This window comes from Rousettus aegyptiacus, unplaced genomic scaffold, assembly GCF_014176215.1.
Source record: "Rousettus aegyptiacus isolate mRouAeg1 unplaced genomic scaffold, mRouAeg1.p scaffold_m13_p_5, whole genome shotgun sequence".
NCBI classification, from domain to species: domain Eukaryota; kingdom Metazoa; phylum Chordata; class Mammalia; order Chiroptera; family Pteropodidae; genus Rousettus; species Rousettus aegyptiacus.
In genome coordinates this window covers 45,632,759-45,652,174 of record NW_023416308.1, presented here as the reverse complement: position 1 = coordinate 45,652,174, position 19,416 = coordinate 45,632,759, and the positions used below count along the sequence as shown (strand labels likewise).

The 19,416-nt window shown below is 35.5% G+C and overlaps 2 protein-coding genes across 4 annotated transcripts in view; one reads left to right on the top strand and one right to left on the bottom strand.

Annotated features, from left to right (window-relative positions):
- TEX12 (testis expressed 12) overlaps nt 1-19,416 on the top strand; it is a 44,212-nt gene that overhangs the window by 16,869 nt on the left and 7,927 nt on the right. Inside the window, exons 1-2 of one of the 3 annotated variants that reach the window (XM_016149025.2) lie at nt 3,485-3,924; nt 9,276-9,422. In XM_016149025.2, the coding sequence (XP_016004511.1) occupies nt 9,366-9,422 (57 nt within the window). In that variant the 5' untranslated portion in view covers nt 3,485-3,924; nt 9,276-9,365. Of the gene's footprint in view, nt 1-3,484; nt 3,925-9,275; nt 9,423-17,733; nt 17,754-19,416 lie in introns of those variants that run through there. The other 2 variants (XM_016149022.2, XM_016149024.2) reach the window with 2 other exon arrangements.
- On the bottom strand, nt 1,601-19,116 carry IL18 (interleukin 18). Its single transcript, XM_016149018.2, has 6 exons — nt 18,910-19,116; nt 11,684-11,770; nt 10,909-10,920; nt 6,799-6,933; nt 5,623-5,756; nt 1,601-2,171 (listed from the first exon to the last, which is right to left on the bottom strand). The coding sequence occupies exons 2-6, from the start codon at nt 11,760-11,762 to the stop codon at nt 1,950-1,952; spliced, it is 582 nt and encodes a 193-aa protein (XP_016004504.2). The 5' UTR covers nt 11,763-11,770; nt 18,910-19,116; the 3' UTR covers nt 1,601-1,949.

Below are 19,416 nucleotides of genomic sequence, written 5' to 3'. Positions count from 1 at the left end.
AACTTCTTGCTCTTCTCCTTCTGGTACCCCTATAATGTGAATGTTGTTACATTTGATGTTATTCCATAGGCTTCTTATATTATCTTCATTATTTTGGATTTTTTTCCCCCTTGTTGTCATTCTGATTGGGTGTCCTGTGCTACTCCATCCTCTATATCAGTGACTCGATCCTCTGCTTCCTCTACTCTGTTGATTCCTTCTAATACACTGTTCATCTCAGATATCAGTCTTCATTTCACACGGGTTCCCTTTTATAATTTCTATTTCCATTTTTATGTTTTTTTTTTTTTTAAATCTTTGTTAAAGTTCTGAGTTCATCTACACTTCCCCTAAGTTCATTGAGCATCTTTATAACCAGTGTTTTGAACTCTGCATCTGGTAGATTTCTTGACTCCTTTTTTCCTGGAGCTCTGTTATGTTCTTTCATATTGAACATATTTCTTTGTCTCTCCATTTTGGGTGTCTTTCTGTGTCTGTTTCTATGTACTAAGCAAAGCTCTTAAGTCTCCTGGTCATATTAGTGTGGCTTTGTGTAGTAGGTGCCCAGTGGCACAGCTGTGAGAGGAGTCCAGCTGCAGGTCAGGTTTAGCCCCAGCCTGTGCTTCTCTAGAACCACCTGGTAAGATTCAGCAAGCAATCCACAGATGCTGTGCTTATAGTTGCCTCAAGAGGCTATACCAGAAACCGAGGCCAGGTGCCACCAGTGTGGGGCTTGGAGCTGCTCAGCAAGGGGCACAAGACACACTGAGGACACCACTGGATGTGGCTTGGTTAAGGCCACAAGTTAGGAGAGGCAGAGTTTCAGGGAATCTTCTGGGTGGCGCAACCTCTGTTACCTAGTTTGATGACGTTTCAGCTCTGGTGTTGCTGTGTCCCCATACTGGGAGCAGGGAGGGCTCAACAGAGGAACAACTGATACCACCAGCACTTCTGCCTGGGAGAAAGCCTTGTCTCTAGCCCTTGCTCTGACAACTCAGTGTCTGTCCCTCTATAAGTCCCTTGCACCGCCTGAGTGGCTGACCAGGTGCTGGTGCTCAGAGCGAGCAAGTCTGTCACCGTGAAAGTCCAGTTGCAGCCCCTTTTAAGAGGAACATTTGCACCTTCCGGCTGCAGCTGCCATAGTTTCTGTCAGTTTGGGACTGAGCAGCTTTGTGTCTCCACCCTCTCCTACCTCCTACCATCACAGGGTGATTTCTTATTTCTCTCCCAAGTTGTAGGGCTTCTGTTCATCCAGACTCCAGGCAACTCTGCTTGCGGTTTGCTCTGTGGTTCCATCACAACTATTGGTGTGGTCGCAGGAGATTTACAAAGCCTCTACCATCTAAGCCATCTTGCCTTTTCCCTCTGTTGAGACTCTTTGTTATGAATTAGATTTTGTCAAATCCTTTTTCCGCATCTATTGAGATGATTGTGTGATTTAATCTTTTGTTCTATTAATATATATTATATACATTGATTTTAGAATATTAAACCATTTGCATTGCTGGGTTGAATGCCACTTGCTCAGAGTGTATAATCCTTTTCATATGTTGCTGGATTCAGGATCAATCTGATTTTTAAAGGTATCCTGACTTTGGAAGAAATGCAGAAATTAGTCAACTGAAGTGGTCTTTTTATAAAATCTTGATAGTTTTAATGATAGTCTTAACAATTAGAAAATTCAAATATCATCTTTCATCATTAAGACCAATAATCCAAAAGATTCAAAACACTTCTATTGAGTATAATCTATGTTCCAATCAATGATGTAGTGTGTTTTCAAACTATATGCATTCTTTTTGTATTATGCAAATATTTTATTCATCTGGATAAGGGTGATTCAATTCAATTTTGTGAAACATTTTTTAGAGATATATTTTGAGACCATTATTCATTCTATTTAATCACTACAATTATAGGCTCAAAGCTATCTAAAAGACAAAAACTAAAAAAGGTCATATTTTGCAATTTTAATCTCGTTCTTGAACAATGAACATTACAGATTCATCCCCATATTTGTCCTTTTCTTTCAAAATGAGTTTGAAAAGGTCATTCTCTTTTTTACAAGCTAGAAAGTATCCTTTGTACAATGAAGACTCAAATTGTATCTTATCCGTATGTCCTGGGACGCTTCTCTTAAAGAATATGATGTCACTTCCTTCATCATTGATATTATCAGGGGGATTCATTTCCTGTAGAGAAAAAAATTAATATTTTAGGACATGAACAATTTGAATATGTGTAGTCTATTTTGAAGTATACTATTGTACAGAACTAAAGTTTTTATTCTCGTGAGTTAAGAAAAAATTATCTGAATGTAGGATTATTGATCTTCTCTCCCTCTTAATTCCTAATCTCATATTCTCCTTGTCCACTTTGGCTGTTCCCACCATGGAATGCACATTTAGGTTTAGGTCTCTAGTTTTTCCAAATATTAATGATAGTTTCCTTCTCTCCTCTCCTATTGAGTGGAGTCCATATCTGCTTAAGTTGGAGTAACTTTACAGCAAAAACCACAACCTTTTGGGGCTAATGTCAGTTCTTACCTTTTCCAACCATTTAGAGTTAAAGACATTGATGACCTTCACCCATAGGCTTAGTGTAGCTTTAGTTTATGAGCCAACATGAAAGAGACAGAAGTGGCAGGAATCTCACCTTCCTCCTTCCTAAAACTGAAACTTGCTATAAATGGAGCCACTGTAGCTGCTCTAAGGCTGGGTCCTGGATTCCTGTACAGCCTTTCTATATTGGCTTAGTAAGCAGCCTTTGACTTTTCCCTGCCATATACCTCAGTTCCATAGTAGGCCTGAATTTCTATTCTGAAAGTTATCAATTGGCTAGGCTTCACCCTAGAAGGCCACATGCTGATTCTGTATCTTTCAGACACAGAATAGGGTTTTCTCAAGAATGGCTAGAACATTTGAAACTATAATCCTGCTGGTCCCCTAACTGACAGTACTGACTACACTTTTATTATTGTATCATGCCTACTTTTCAAGATGGCCTAGAAAATCTGAGGACTTCCTAAGGTTCTTCCCATGTTAATCCTGGAACCAGAAGGTTTGAACTTAATTTTGACCCCATAGTAACAAAGATTCTCATGATCTAACTAAGGATTGACAGAGAGACCTCCAGATTTCAAATAGCAATCTAGCTTCTTCCTGAGATGTTTGAAAAAAGTTTGGGTACCTCCAAACTTCTCAGTCAATTATGGAATTTATTCCTAATTCTTAACCTTAGTCCTTTGTCAACAAATATGAGTCCTGAATTGATGACAGTATAAGCTAGTTCCCCAAATGACACGTATTTTTGCAGCTGTCTACAGAATCCCAGAATTTAGGAGGAGACCCTAAGATGGGGGAGCCAATTTGGTACTAAGCTGAAGTCTAGTGTATAAGTGAGAAATAATCTTAGCCCAAACTTTAAAAGCTCTAGATATAGAAGTAGATGAACCTGTTCGTTCAAACCTAGCATACAAAGTTATAGTTGAAAATGGGGATGTGGATAGGTGGAATAGAGGATCCCTAATTCATAGTTCAATGTCATATTTCAGAACAAGAGCAAAGAAATCCTGGGAGAGTGGCTTTCCTTGCTTTTGGTGTTGACTCTTCACAGGCATCATTGGGAAGGTGCACAGCAAATGGATATGGAAACAATCCCAGTGACCTTGGGTAACCCCCAACTTGGAAAACACTACATGGTGAAACCTGACTGCTCCAAGGGCCTAAGGGATTCTTTACATCAGGAGGGGTTAAATCCGAACACAGGGAATGTTAAGCTTGACCTAACATCTTTTTTTTTTTTTTGGCCTCTTTCAAGTGTATTAGCAAGTTTGAGAGAATCCTGATTATGCCTGGATGTATATACAAGAAACAGACACTAACGGTAACTTCTTGAAGAAATCCCTCCTGATGTCATGAAGGTTTTTGCACAAAGAAAACAGAGGTAACCATAAGCTCTAGGACTTTATAGCTAGTAACCAACACAGAAAGGTGAACACATAATGGCAGCCAGTTGTCTCTGATTATCTAGAACTTAGTCTATATTTATATTCACTGTTAAGATCCTTATTAGTTGGGGGAAAGGGGTGTAAAGAGCACAAGCTAAAACTAGGCCCCTTCTTTCTTCTTTCCTCCCTCTTCTTTTTCTTCCTCCTTCCCTCCAAATAATATTTTCTGAGTTTCTTTCAGAAGCAGATTTCCTATGAAGCTAACAAATCTTAATGTCAGAGCCCCTCACTTATACAGGTCTCTTCTAAAGGCTCCTTCTTCTCTTATTCTAAAGAAATTGTGAACTTTATGCCTTTGGTAATTTTATATGTTCATTCTTTAAAAAGACCGCTCAAATTGTGTAAGTTTCAGACTCCACTAAACTTGGATTTGCCCCAATTTCTACTATATGTTAAACATTATTTCTTTTTTTAACACTCCCCAACCTTTCTTAATAATAATTCACTTATAGTAAGGGCTTATCCCAATTTCTGAATCTTCCTCTGCCCTTGAATTAGTTTTCTCTACCCTACACAGATTGTGTTTGGCCATCTCCCTGCCTTCCTTCTGATTTCACTGCTAAGTAACAATATGCTTGGTCGTCTTCACCCTACCTCTCCATCCTCAGGACTCTAAGGCCATTATCATAACCAAGCTTCCTGATTGTTAGGTCAGAGAATGGGGACTCCAAATTGCCACCAGAAGAAGTGGCACTCGGTTGAGAGAGGATGGCTAAGGGATTTATTTGGAGGCTATATTTGTGGCACACACACTGATTTTACTTGGATTGTAATTTTGAGTGGCTTTTTCCTTCCTCCCAAGTTGCCCCTTGACATGTCCACTATGGTCTCATCCTAACTTTTAGTGGGAACTGGGTGCTCTTGACAGTAGTTCTTTATTGGCAAATCCCCACTCAGAAAGTCTGTCAATTTGAATCTGTCAATTTGTGAGCATTCCCTGGCTGCTCTCATTGGGAGGAAAGTATTCTGGGTCAATCTGTAGCTATAGTTAATGGTCGTTTACCTAGTAAGAATGGAGAAAAAGAGAAAAATAAGAATGATAAAAATGGAGAATAAAGAAAAAAAGCTGTGGCCAGAAATAATTTATACCTGGCTTTAAGATACATTATACTATTGCTTTTACAGCTTATCTGATCTTGTTACTTTTATTCACTTAGATTTACATTAAAAAATAACATGTATTGACTGAAAGCTAAAGAATGTAGCCAAGAAACAGGAACAAAACAATTAGGGATTAAAATATTATCATCATATTTGACCAAATACGTAGAGGGATTATGGAGGATAATTAGCTTCATTCTGTGCAGCAGGACTTATTTTGTAAAGTTACATGCAATTCTTAAATAAATATGATCATTCACACATGAATTCTACATTATTATTTATCTATAAATTGATTATTCAGAAGACCCAGGTTATGAAACATAGTTGTATCCCTTCCTTCCCTTTGCAGGCTTAGAAAAAACATGATGTTACTGCAATAGGTTCAAGAGTTGGACAATTTTTAGAAACTATTTTAATGGATCTCTGTTTCTTACCATTCTTGTTCTAGACAAAAGGTTGGAATTAAAAATGTTTGGGTTTTCTAATTTTCCACATAAATATGACTAAAACAAATTCAGGTTCAGTCTTACCTTAAAGGAAATAGTTTTGTTGTCACAGGAGAGAGTAGAAATTTTATTACACTTCACACAGATGGCTACCGCCAGACCTCTAGTGAGGCTATCTTTATACATGTATATGATAAATTCAGTCTGAGGTGCATTATCTGAAATAAACATTAATCAATGAGAATCTTAGAAGAATTTTTGCAAATCAATATTTATAGAAATTAGTCAAAGATTGATTCTAAATAGACCCGTTACAAATCCCACATTGAGATTTAGCCAGTTAGCAAACTATACACAGCTGCTCACACATTCTTTAAAACATATTCAAATATGTATCACAACACAAATGTAGCAACTTCTTGAGCATTTGAGATATTCTGAATTCTAAAAGATTGTCTTTAACTTTTAAATGCTAAATTCTATATTAAAAATCTGTTAAGGTAAAAATTCAGTATTTTTCAAGAGCTTACTGTTTCAATTCTGCCTAAACTATTTGGAATTCATACCTTGGAAGTCACAGTAAAATTATTCATTTTCTTTTTTCTTTCTTTCTTTCTTTCTTTCTTTCTTTCTTTCTTTCTTTCTTTCTTTCTTTCTTTCTTAAAATTATTTGTTTTCTAAGGCACTCTAAATTTCTGGTATGAGACAGACTTCTTTGAAATACTTGTGTATTTCATTTTGAGGTTTGAAAATGCGATCAGCAATTTCAGTTGTAACCAGCAGGTATGAAGGATCCAATTCTACAGAGACTTTATACAGTTAATGCAATGACAATGAAGGAATTGGTGATCCAGATGTAGGCTCAGAGTAGCATGACCTCTAGCAATATCTTACATTTCTTAAAAAATAAATATATTGGGGTAACATTGGTTAATAACATTATATAAATTTCAAGTGTACAACTTTATAATATGGCATCTGTACACTCTATTGTGTGCTTATCACTCAAAACTTAGTCTCCTGTCACCACATATTTGATACCCTTGACCCGCTTTATCCTCTCCCAGCAATATCTTTATTGTGTCATTTTTTCACTCCAACCGAAAAACATGGATACCCTATAAAGTTTCTTATAAGTGAAATCATTACTCCTCCTATGACTTCATTTAAGGACTAGGTTAATTATAGAAAAATGTAGGCAATAAAATGTAATAAGAAGTAGCTTCTCATTTTTATGTTTACAAACATATATAAAAATACCTGTACAGTCAGAATCAGGCATATCTTCAAACACAGCTGTGTTTCCCTCGTAAATGAAGAGAACTTGGTTATTCAAATTTCGTATGATTGAGAATCTAGGTTCGAGCTTGCCAAAGTAATCTGATTCCAGGTTTTCTACAATGCACATTAAATCCCATTAAAAAATAAGTTTTTTTTCTAAATTTACAAATAAGCATAGTATATATTTCATTTTTCAATAACTATTAATCACAATCTTCTGCTACAGAAGCAGCTAAGATAAAGTTGCAAAATGTTTTTTAATCCACTTCCAAGGGTGCACTGTTTCTTGTTATCACTTAGAACTACTCTATCTCTGAACTCTCAAATTCAAATATCCTGTTTTTTCATCACAATCTCCTATCCTTCGAGATTTTAAAAAATACTTTTCCTCCTCTTCACTGAGTCCTCCTGACTCATGCATTTGCTATCTAACCTCTTCCTATGTTTCCTTTCCTTCTTTATACAGCTCGGACCTTTTGCCAGTATCTTCAATCCCGAATTCATTTGTCTTCCTACTACAGAAGTCCAAAACTGGCTATTGAGTGCAATTATACAAATGTGCAAATTGGTGCCATTAAAAACATTTCAATTGTCAATAATTTTCTTTCTTTTCTTTCTTTCTTTCTTCCTTCCTTCCTTCCTTCCTTCCTTCCTTCCTTCCTTCCTTCCTTCCTTCCTTCCTTCCTTCCTTTATTTCTTTCTTTCTTTCTTTCTTTCTTTCTTTTTTTTTTTATAGTTGAGCATCCTCTTCCATAGTCCATAGCTGCAGTTTCAAACCTTCACTTTCTTCAGGATCTCTACATCATTACTTCTGCTTTCACTTTCAGCAAATGATTTTCTGCTACTTCACTTACAAACTTAAGTGGCATCACCAGTTATTTTCTCTATCCCTCTTGTCCCAAGAGAAAGTGGAGAAAAGGTGCCCCTTCTGGGAACTAAGCCTAACCCTATTTGTGCTCTGATGTACTTTCTCCTGAAACCTTAATTTACCAAACATCTTCTCTCGTCTATCAATCCACAATTATATTTCCTCAATTTTACCCTAAAGAAACAATCGCACAAACATGTAAATATCTCTCTATAAGAATCCTTATGAAAGCATTGTTAATAACAAACTAGAAAAATTTAACTGCCCATCTATTGGGGATTGAGCAAATAAATTCTGATATGCCCTTACTATGGATATCATGAATTTCGCAGAATTGTGATTATTCATTGTCATGGAAGGATGTTTGTGTGTATTAATCTAGAAAAAGAAACTTAGGTATAATATAATATATATATTGAAAGAAGTATAGAAAAATTACATTGAAACGATAGCAAGGGTTATTTCTAGGTTATTTTCATGTTTTTCTTCATGTTCTTATCTTCATTGTCCAAGTTATTTATAACAAACGCATGATTTTTGTAATCAGAAAAACATAAAGCTCTTTTCATTTTGCTATTTGAAATTCCTCCATCAACCATATCCTACTCTGTAACTACCCTTGTTTCTCTCCTCCTTTCAATAGCTGAGCTTCTGGCAAGAATTGTCTGTATCATTCCCTTTCCATTCACTCTTCTACTCATTGAAATTTGCCTCTGCTATTTCTCCATCACACTGCTTTTGCCAAGATCACTAAACTCCCTGTTGCTAAATGCAATAGCTGCTTTCCTGCCTTTGATTTTTAAGGCTGCAAAATTCAAAACAGTGCCTAGTACCTCCATCTTAAAAAAATTTCTCCAGTGGCATTCTCTTGGGTTTTTCTTCTTTAGTTATTTTGCTCTGTTCTTTATTAGCTTCTCTTTCTACTGAATCCTTTAAATGTAGGTATTCCTTAGAGTTTAGTTCTTGGCTGTTACTTTCTCACTCTACACATTTCCTGATTTGTCTTTTTATTCTTATAGCTTCAGATATCATTACTGTGCATAAGCCTCCTACATCTACATCTCCGGCTTAAGTTTTCATCTTTAGCTCAGAACCATATGTCCAGGAGTCTACTGAACTTTTCCACTAGATGTCTCACAGACAAGAGACAAACTAAATTAATCATCTATCATTCTCTTTGCCCTGTATACCTCTTGTGTTTCCTGTTTCACCGAATGGTACAAATTGCCTAAGTGAGAAAATGTGGGCTTCATCTTTTCAGTCTTTCTCTTTATCCCCTTCCAAATCCAACCCCAAACCATGTCCCATTGATTTTTCCAAGTATTTATAAAATCTATTCACAGCTCTTCATAGGTACCCTGTTGTGCCTACCTTAATTCATGTCACCATTATTTCTCATAGGGACTACGATAGCCTCTTAATTGGTATCTCTCATTTTTTTTTTGTCTCCACATTAATTCTTCATACTGAAGCCAGAAGAAATTAAAATTCAATTTTAATTAAAGTTAAAATTCAGAGACATGATCATTTTTTTCTCTGAATTTTAATGAGGCACATGGGCACCCAGAATAAAGATTCTGTTTTCCAGATTTCCTTGCAGTTGGTGCGGCCAAATTCTGGTCAATAGACTATGAATGGATTTGATGTGTACAACTTTCACACAGAGCCTTGAAAAGGAATGGACCTGTCTTCCTCTTATTTTGAACCCTTTCTTGCTAGCTGGGACATGGACACAGTAAGTGTGACAATGATTGTCAATTGTGATGATGAATAAATTCAACAACTAGGGGGTGATGGAATAATAAGACAAGAAACTTGAGATCCCAAACCAACATCATCAGGCTGCCTCCCACCTTAGTAATCTTGAACTGCGTACTTAGACCTATATTTGAGAAAAAAATTTTCTTATTCGGTCACTATATTTTCAGATCTCTTTGTTGAAGCAAACTAATCTGTATTCTAGATTAAATATATTGTGCTTAATGAATCCCTCATTACTCCAAAGGTAAGGTCTGAATTCCATATCCTAGAATAAGAGAAACTTCTTGATCTGCACCCTTATTCTTCTTTCATCATTCTGCTACTCCTACCCTTCTCCCATTCTGAAGTGCTCTTAATTCCTCTTACATGCCAAGGTCTCCTTCACACCTTGGCCTTTGCATGTGGTCTTCTTTCTGCTGAAAATACCTCCTCTTGGCTAACTCCTATTTATTCTTCAACTATGTCCCTCCTTCAAAGTGCCTTCCCAGAATGTAGTGGACTGAATTACATAGCTGTTATATGTGCTCCCATAGCATCCTGTGCCTTAACATAACCATATGCCAATTGCCTTCCTTATGTGCCTGCTTCTCCCTAGAGGGACTGTGTTCTAGTGCCTAACAATGACTGTGATATAGATGCCAGTATAGATTAATCAATAGAGAGTTGGGCAATCTTTAAGAAATATGAAGGGTTACATGTCAATTATTTCTCAATAAACTGGAAAAAAGAAACATAAAGGAACAGTATTTTTTAAAAAGTTGCTGTTTTCTATTTCTAAGCCACTAAGGATCACCTTAAGAATGGGGAGAGTGCTTTTTTTATGGAAAGGAATGAGAAACTAATGGCCTTTAATGATCTGGACATCGGTTAAGAGTATCACAGGCTAGATATGGGTATAACCCTCCCTGAATGTCAGAAGGACCAGGGCTGGGTACATCCACTTCTTGAGAAGACTTAATGACTTAACCACATATTTCTGCTTGCTTCAATCTCTCCCATCTCCTCTACTTTGAGAAAATTTCTTTCCCTTAGGAGCCTCCCACACTTCTTCCCAAAGTATTTCTAAGAGAGAGGGTTGAAGAAGAAAGATGTACTTGATTATGGACAGCAAGTCTCGCTTCAATCCCCTTTTCCTATGTACTCTAGAGAATGTGTGACTTCCTGCTAATCTCAGAAACTATGTAACAGGCAAGGTCTGTTTTGTAGATTCTAAGAACTGGAGGATTTCCTCAAGCGTAGAGACGCAACTTTGTTTGAGGTTCTTTTTTTATCCCTTATGGTCATCTTTACTCTATGGCTATGCTATTGGGTCCACATTACTTTGAGGGAAGATTAACTTATCAGATGGATTGGTACCACCTTCCCTCAGCTGATAATGGTGATCAGGATGTGTCTGTGGAAAGCTTACTCAAGTAGCTATTTTACTTCTGCAAACAAAGAGAAATAAATTTATACTTTACCATCATTTTCAGCTGAAAGGAAAAAAAGAGAAACAAAATAGGTTAAATTCTACCTTTCAACTCAGAATCTCCTCTCATCCTACCCTTTTGTTACTCTTTTCTGTCGCTCCTCATTATTTAACCCCTATCTTACTGGTGATGGCTTTTGTTGGCCTCCATTAGAAATATTATATAATCATCCAAAAGGTCCCATAGAATGAAGCTCATCAGACTTAGTGTGTTCTCAGATAAGTTAGATATAAAGCCTAAATCTAGGGTTTATAAATATAAATTTGTAGCTAAAATAAATTTATAAAGTGGTAGATTTTACTCTTAAATTTATTGCTTCAATGGAAGGTCACTTTCTATAAAGATTTCAAATGAAGCCAAACTGCCCATGGAGATTAATCATAAGAACCAGTTTTCATTTGTAATATATATTTACATTAAATGGTATAACTCACTCACAGAACTCTAGATTTGCCAATTTGCTTTGGGAAATTGTATTCGCTGAATGTATCCAATTTTGTGGAATTTTCTTGATGTACACCTGTTGCCACCTTACAGGTGGGCTAACTAAAGTGACAGGACATGTAGTGGGACAAGGGCCTGGGACCTTGGATATACTATGGTTAATTCCTAGAGGCCCAATAATGTTTTTCCAGAGAAGAATCCATTAGCATTACAACGGAATTTGGTGACAATAAGGAGTCACTTAACAGTTCATCTCATAACATCTTTTCTAGGTGAATACATTTATCTGAGCCCTGTATTTGGCCTATTGCTTTAGACTTACCTACAAAGTAAAGTGTATTGTCAATAAACTTCATTTCCACAAAGCTGATGCAATTGTCTTCTACTGGTTCAGTAGCCATCTTTATTCCTAATGAAGGCAAAGAGTCATCTGTTAAAAGGTAATGATTGTTCCTTTTACACAAGAGGGATATTTTACTCCTTACTGCCTTGTACTGCCTTCAAACTCAAAAGTCAGCATATCATCCAGTATGCTGACGAACACTCTGGACATTTAATAAATGCCGGGTGTCTTCAGCTTATGAATATACATGTTCAAGTGTTCTTTTGCAAATCATTAGATATCTGAAACCTAGAAAGCATTTTCTCATTAAATAATGTTACAAAGGGTGGATAAATGGCCCACTTTGAACCGAATTATATTATCAATATGATATTCCAGAAACACACCTAAATCATGTCCTTTAACTATAGATTGGTTCTGTCTTAAAACCAGTGGGTTCCTGTGTGTGAGAGACTGAAGGTTTGTGACTGCATTTTCTAAGTGCTAAAGGTGAGAAAATGATCAACATGGTGTTTCTACCTGGGAGTTAGGCAGAGTGGATGGAGGCTGAAGGGCTCCAGCATATGATGGCTCTCTTGCTCCCTGAGAAGCAGCAATTTTTTGATCTAGGTAACAGACGTTATGTTTTTTTTTTTTTTTTTTACACAAGTAATACATAAATGCAATCTTTTTGTGAAAAGAATTAAATACAGGATTTGAAAATGTTAAAAAATTGTTTTTCCCTTTTCCTCTGCCCTTGCCTACCCTGCTCCACTCTAATATGGTGTTTATCTTTCTAGACCTTTTCCTTTGGAGCAGGCTTCTAAATCTGGTAGGTCTGTGAACTTGGATGGGAAAAAAGTTATGTATTTATTTTGACCAACTTCTAAATGAACTTTAGCTGTTCCTTTCTTTATGGTATAGGAAATAGAACACAGTATTATTAGCAGTACCTGTAACTGTCACTGATAGTAATACATATTTCCTATTGTGTCATAATTATTGCAGAGATCTTGAAATATTGTTTAAACTCATTACTACTTTGAAATGTATGGAAGTTACTAGTTCCACCAGTAGATCTTGTTATTTAATGTGTTAATAAAGAAGCACATATATACTATATCAAAATTTATTTTAAAAATTTTTGACAATTCTATCTTAATACAACATGTTTCCTTCATAATCCTAAGTATTTAATTTTATGCATGTAAAAACATTCTGAGAAGGGATCTACAGATGTCACTACAGTGCCCATGGGTGAGTCTATGCCACAGAAAAGATTAAGAGGCCCTACACTACGGTTTAGTAGTACTTTGTATCCCTGAGGGCAGTTATGGTTGGGGGCTCCAAGGAATGTGGTTGTCACTGGTATATACAGGGGCATTTATAAGTCTATGCTCATAGGTAGAAAATTGACTCAAATTTTTCTAGCATAGTGCCGAGGCCAAACATATATGGTAGGGGAAGCAGAAAATTAAAATCCAGTTGCAAAAACTTAATCCAAATTAAGCTAACCCAAAATACTTTTTAGTTGGTGGCTAGGTTTACCTAGGTTTGGTCCCCTACACACATACAAATGTGGCTAGTTATTAAATTATACACACATACACACACACATTTATCAATAATGGCTAGGGTAGTTTTCTCTACAAACGTTAATATTGTGTAACGCACACATATTTTTGATGAAAATAATTCACCTGAAAAGTACTATGTAGTGTGTGTAGAAATTGGATGAAATTACTAGTGTTTACTACAGTAAGTAGTTAGTCAATGAGTGAGTGGATTTAGAGAAAGATACAGTTATCTTAAAAAACAATAATACTATACAATATTTGAATTCATTCATTTATTATCAACTATGTATTAGGCACAGGGCTAGAAAGCTGACGAAACACACATGCATGAGACTTAGTTCTTACCCACCAATTAATTAGTCAGAGTATAGTGGGAGAGACAAATATATAAACAATTACAAAATGGTATAATGAATGTTGTAAGAACTGGATTTCCAAGAGATACTCTCTCTCTGCCTGGCGGTGGCGAAGAAGGCTTCTCAGAGGAAGTGATGATTGTGCTGCCTTGAAAGAGAGGCAGGTATTTTCAAGGCTAGGGAAGAGCATTCCACAAAGAGGGAACAATGTGAGTGGAAGGCAGGAAGCAGGGCAGCTGAGAGAACATGGCTTGTTTGGAGCCTCATCGTTTTTATTATAATTAATACAAATGCAGTCGCGTTTTATTTTATTTTTTTAAATGCCAGTTTATTTATTTTTTCATACTATATATACATATTTTTTAACATTTTATTTTTTTTATCCCCCCTCCCCCCAATTCCCTCCTCCTATCAAATGCAGTCACATTTTATAGGAAGAATGAATGCATTTCTGAAGATCTCACATAGTTTAAGACTAAATTTTCCTTGGGAATAAATATAAAAGTATGTGAGGAGACATCTTTGGAGTTCACAAATCTATAACAATCAAAGTGTATTCTTGCTTTCTCATTTTTCAGCTTTCTCAGCATTATTACTAATGTTTTGTAGAATGCTCTCTCCACACAACTTATCATGGTGGTACTTTGGCCTTTTTAATATTGTTTTCTTGCATCTAAATTTTGTTTTACCTTATTTCTCTAGAGATGTTTTTCAGCACAATCAGTAATCATAACCTTTAGCATTTCAATAACATTGCTATCATATATGAACATATTTTAAATTATAATAGGAGTGTATGATAAAAAATTAATAGCACAGCAATAACGTGTACATCTCAAGAATTTCAGAGATATTTAAAGAATAGCCTTGCTTATATAATACTGACCTGGAAGCAGATCATTCCACCAGGTATAAGAGATGCTTCCATGTGGCAATAGTGTTAACAGTGGGCAACTCATCTGGCCTACCAGCTTTGAAACTATGTCATTTTAGATGAGTTAATTTAGAAATCACATATTTCCATTTTGCCTATATTTCCATTTTTTTATTTTACATTCGTTTGATTTTGCCTACTTCAAGTCACATAAAATGTGACTTGCAATGTAATTTTGTTTAACAAAAGTTTGTAAAGGAGAGTCAGATTATAAAGACCTTGCTTGTTTAAGTAGGCTAAGGAGTTTGAAATATTTCTTTGAAAAAATATTGTCTTACTTTAAGTAAGAGAAAGATACGGGCAAATTTACATTTTATCTTTGTATTTTTTTTTATTCAACTTATGGGGTAACATTGATTAATAAAATTACATAGGTTTCTAGGATAAAGTTCAACAATACATCATTTGTATATCGCGTTGTGTGTTCACCACCCATTTATATTTTTTAAAAGTGTACTCTGGCATCAGGGTAGAGAGCGGATTTGATAGGGTAGACAGGACAGAGGTCAGAAAACAACTTTACAAGGAAGTTTAATAGTTAAGTAAGAGTTGAAGATGCTAAATACACTAAGGTAGTGGCTGCAGAGATTCAAGAGAGATGTTTTAGCCTATTGGTTTGGGGGTTAAAAAGAACAAGGAGGAACTGAGGATGACTCAGAAGTTTCTATTTTGAGCAATTTAGTGAGTGTTACCTCATTAACTAAGAAAGAGAATGAAAGAAAAGCTCCAGTGGAAAATAATTAGTTCAGTTTTGCAAATCTAAGAGAGAAGTGTCACGGATGTCAAGGGGGAAAGGAGCTTCAAGGAGGAGCTGCTTGAAATCAGATATTGCAGAGCCCATAACTTAGATACAAGCTCAAACTTGTTCATTAAATTTGGCAATTAGGAAGTTTTGGTAGGACAGTTTGGGGAAAGTGGAGATAGCAGAAGGCAGATTGACAAAGATCTAGGACAGAATGGGATAGGAAAAAGTAAAGACAATGAATACAAACTATTCTTTCAGAAGTTTGGCTATAAAGTGAAGAGAGAGGGTGGTATTTATTGGGGTATATATAACATGCACATTTCAATTTCTGGCTTCAGATCCACGGTTCCATCTGTAAGATATATTAATGAATTACTTTTCCAAACAGCCTGTTCAAAACTGAAACCTAGAAGTCCTTGGCTCCTTTACCTAACCTTTTCTCTGTCTCATAAATACTGTAGATTACAACTCACAATGTCTTTCTAGTTTGGTATCACCTCTCCATCTCTACCAGCGTTGTTTTAAATCAAGCACTCATCACTTCAGGCATCTACTACTTGAATGCTCCTCTTGGTTTTCTAGCTTCCACATTTCCCCCTACACTCCACACTGTTGCCAGTTAGTTCTCCTGCCAGGCCACAAGTTCCCCTGCCCTTTTTTTTTTTTTTTTTTTTTTTTTTTTTGCCTAGCAAGCCCTTCTTCATCCTTTAAGTCTCAACTCAAACATCTCCTCTCGGAAGACTTCTCTGCCTCCTCCATTCCTAGCTAATTATTCTCTTCTCAGTATCCACCTCCCTCCTTCACTCTTCTGAAATAGCTCTTACACTGAATTAGATGATAAATAGGTCCGCCCAGCTTCAATATGAGTTTCTTTAAGATGAATTGTCCTTTTTTAAAAAAATTAAACTTAAATTCTCAACACTGGAAGAATTTATACACAGTAAATGAATAAATGTTTGCTATGATAAAATCTTTCCTCATTACAACGATGTGTAAAGGCCTGGTAGATTTTTTTTCTGTCTTAAAGCTTTCACTCCATCTGAAAGCCAATAAGAAAAAGAAAGAAAATGAGGAAAGTCTGAAAACAGATTTTAAAAAATAAAATCTTTTTTATAATATTCTTCCTCTTTTCTTCTGGTAGTTTCTTTTTTACTTCATGTAAGTTTTTATTTTGAATTCTTTATTCTCTTACCACTTTTTTGGGGTCAATGTATGCTTAATTCATATTGTGGATGAAAAAAAGGACTCTTACCACTCTTTTTGTTAGATCTCAATACATCCATCATATGATTACTAGTATTGTGTCCCTATCCTTTCCTTACTCCAATTTTCCTTTTTCTTTCTCATCTGTGTTCCTTTGTTTTCTTATCTCTAATCTATGAAAATTATAGTTCCCATTGGATAAAAATGCTTAAAAATATTTTATCTAAGATTCTCAGATTATTGACTTTTTAAAAGGGTTATAAACTACCTCAGAAAGATCCTTTCAGGAATATGCAGTGACGATTAGTTCTTTGGGGGGGAAAAAAAAAAAGTTTTAGTTATATAAGCCTTTGAAACTTGCGGGACGCTAGTAGATGGTAGAAAATTATGACAGAAATCAGGTCATACGTGTTCCAGTCTTGTCTGGGGCTAGTCATTTAATTCTGAGGGTCTAAGTTTCTGCTTATTTAGATAAGCAGAGAGTTGAACGGTCAATTTTTAAGGTCTTTTCCAGCTCCAACTTTCTGTAATTCTAGATTCTAGATAAGGGTGCAAGGAGAGGACCATTTGTGGCAAATGCCCTATAACAATTTCCTCATAATTCTAAAATGACATGTATTGATTGAATACTTATTCTATAGCCAGCATTGTTAAGCTAGTAGGAGTTTAAGAACATAGTATTAGATTAAAAGTAAAAATGCCTTGAACTTGAAAAACAACTATCATGTTCATCCTTGCTATGGAATTCCAATTCTGTGGAATAGTATGGGATGAAATGAGGAAAGGTATTACCTAACTAATTCCCTAAAATCAGATTGTAATCATCTTGACAGCCACAAGATCGAAACCTAAATTTTCAGTTCTGTAAATCATTTTGTCCTTGAAAATTTTGCCATCTTATTAATGTATGTATGTGTGTGTGGCAGAGATGGGGGTGGAAGACAACTTAGGTAAAAATTTAGGTGAATAATTAATGATAAAAGATATATATATAAAAATATATAAAATCAACTGCTAAATACAAACTCAAAGCAAAAAGCCAAAATGGAACTGATGTAGTTGGAATTGCCTTGTGTGAAAAGGAAAATTGAATTTAATGTTAAAGAATGCTTAAGATTTAAAGATTTAAATAGATGGAAAAGCACTTATGTGATAATTAAAACAACATTGTGGTGGGAGGTGCACTGAATGCGGCTTTTTTTTTTTTTTTTTTTACCATAGCGGAACAATCCAACTTCCCTGCAGAAAACACAAGGTAGGGTGGGGTTAAATTATGGAGGGCTTTGGAAGTCATGTAAATACATTTGAATTTAATCTCACGGGCAATAGAAAAGCGAGTTATTGAGCTAGTAAGTGCTTTATGAAAAAGATTAGAGATAGGCTATGAAACTACGATAGGAATTCATGTAGGAATTCAAGTAAGAATTCATAATGTTCATGTAGAGATTGCACGAACGAGCCAGATTAAATAAGATATTTTGGAGGAAGCCTTACTAGAACTTGAAATAGCTGGATATACGCAAAAATAAAAGATTTTAAGGGTGTTCTAATTTTTTATTCATACCTCAAAACAGAAATTTATTCAGCCCCTTCCTTCTTGTGAAATAAAATTCTCCTGGAGAATGCTATAATATTGTTCATCTATAGGATACCGATGCAGATTCTATCAAGATTATCAACCTTTGGCAATTTTTTTGTTTGCTTTTAAAATGAATGAGTTGAGACTTCATTTAAAGAAAAGCTTATTTATTTTATCATTCTAAACCAGTGATTCTCAGGGGGTTCACAAGGTCAAAGCTATTTTCATAATAATTCTAAGATGTAATTTGTCTTTTTCATTCTCATTTTCTCACATTGTACAATAGAGTTTACCAGAGGCTACCTCTGTACCATATTACATATCAGAAGCAGATGAGAATGCAGCTGTCTTTTATTAAGCTAGACATCAAAGAGATTTGTAAAAATAAAAAAACAACGTCACTCTTCAAAGATTTTTTGGGAGTATAGTTATCTTTAATTAAAAGTGTTACTTATACAAACATGTGAAGTGCTTATTGTTTTTTAAAAATAAAACAGGTCACTATTTTTTAAATTTCTCAGTTTTAATTTTTAATGTAGCAAAATGACAATAATATAGTAAATAAGCTAGAGAAACAAAAATTCTTCTGGGTCCTCAATAATTTTTAGGAATGTATAGAAGTCATGAGACCAAAAAGTTTGAAAATATTTACTCGAAACTGGTACTATACAATGTTGGCTAAAAGAAAAAAAAAGTTTCTACTCCCACTTTGCTGTGTTACTTATGTTGTTACTGACTGCCCGTCATACTGATGTCAGATAACTTAAATTCCTCTCAATCGCTTTTCTAGTTTATTTCTCTGGTTTCTAAATAAAAACGAATGATTTCTTACCTGTGCTCAATAGATGCCTAGGAGAGAAAGCGATTTGGAAGATTTGAGGTCCCTTTCTTTTCCCGAGGCTGTGTAGGTGGTAGAAGATAGCAGCCTCTTCAGCAGCAGAAGCAGGCACGCAGGAATGAATGAATTAAACTCCTTGCTGCTAGTCCCGGATCCAGCAGCCGTTTGAGGAGCAGGGGGTCAAGCCCTAGTGAGGAATCAGGAAGAAGGTTGGAGGGAGGAGACTGTTCTGACACGCCTTGGAACCGCCTTCAAACATGGGCTCTTAGGGAAACAGAACTTGAAATGAATTGACAGAGAATATAGGTATATTTTAAATGTAAAATCACAATTTTTATGAAATTATTTCTAATGTAAAAGTTGGAGTTCTGATCATCCAAAGCTTGTATCTCTTTCAGAAGAACATCCAAGCAACTTAAAAAAAAAAAAAGAAAAAAAAAAAAAGAAAAAAAAAAAGAAAAAAAAAAAAGAAAGAAAAGAAAAGAGGCACCTGCTTGGTCA

Excerpts from the sequence above, each read along its gene's own strand:
- IL18 (XM_016149018.2), bottom strand. The coding sequence starts at position 11,762 with ATGGCTACTGAACCAGTAGAAGACAATTGCATCAGCTTTGTGGAAATG. Across the intron at positions 5,757-6,798 it reads GCCTGATTCTGACTGTACAG|ATAATGCACCTCAGACTGAA; the intron begins GTATTTTTATAT and ends TGTTTATTTCAG. Across the intron at positions 2,172-5,622 it reads ACAAAACTATTTCCTTTAAG|GAAATGAATCCCCCTGATAA; the intron begins GTAAGACTGAAC and ends TTTTCTCTACAG.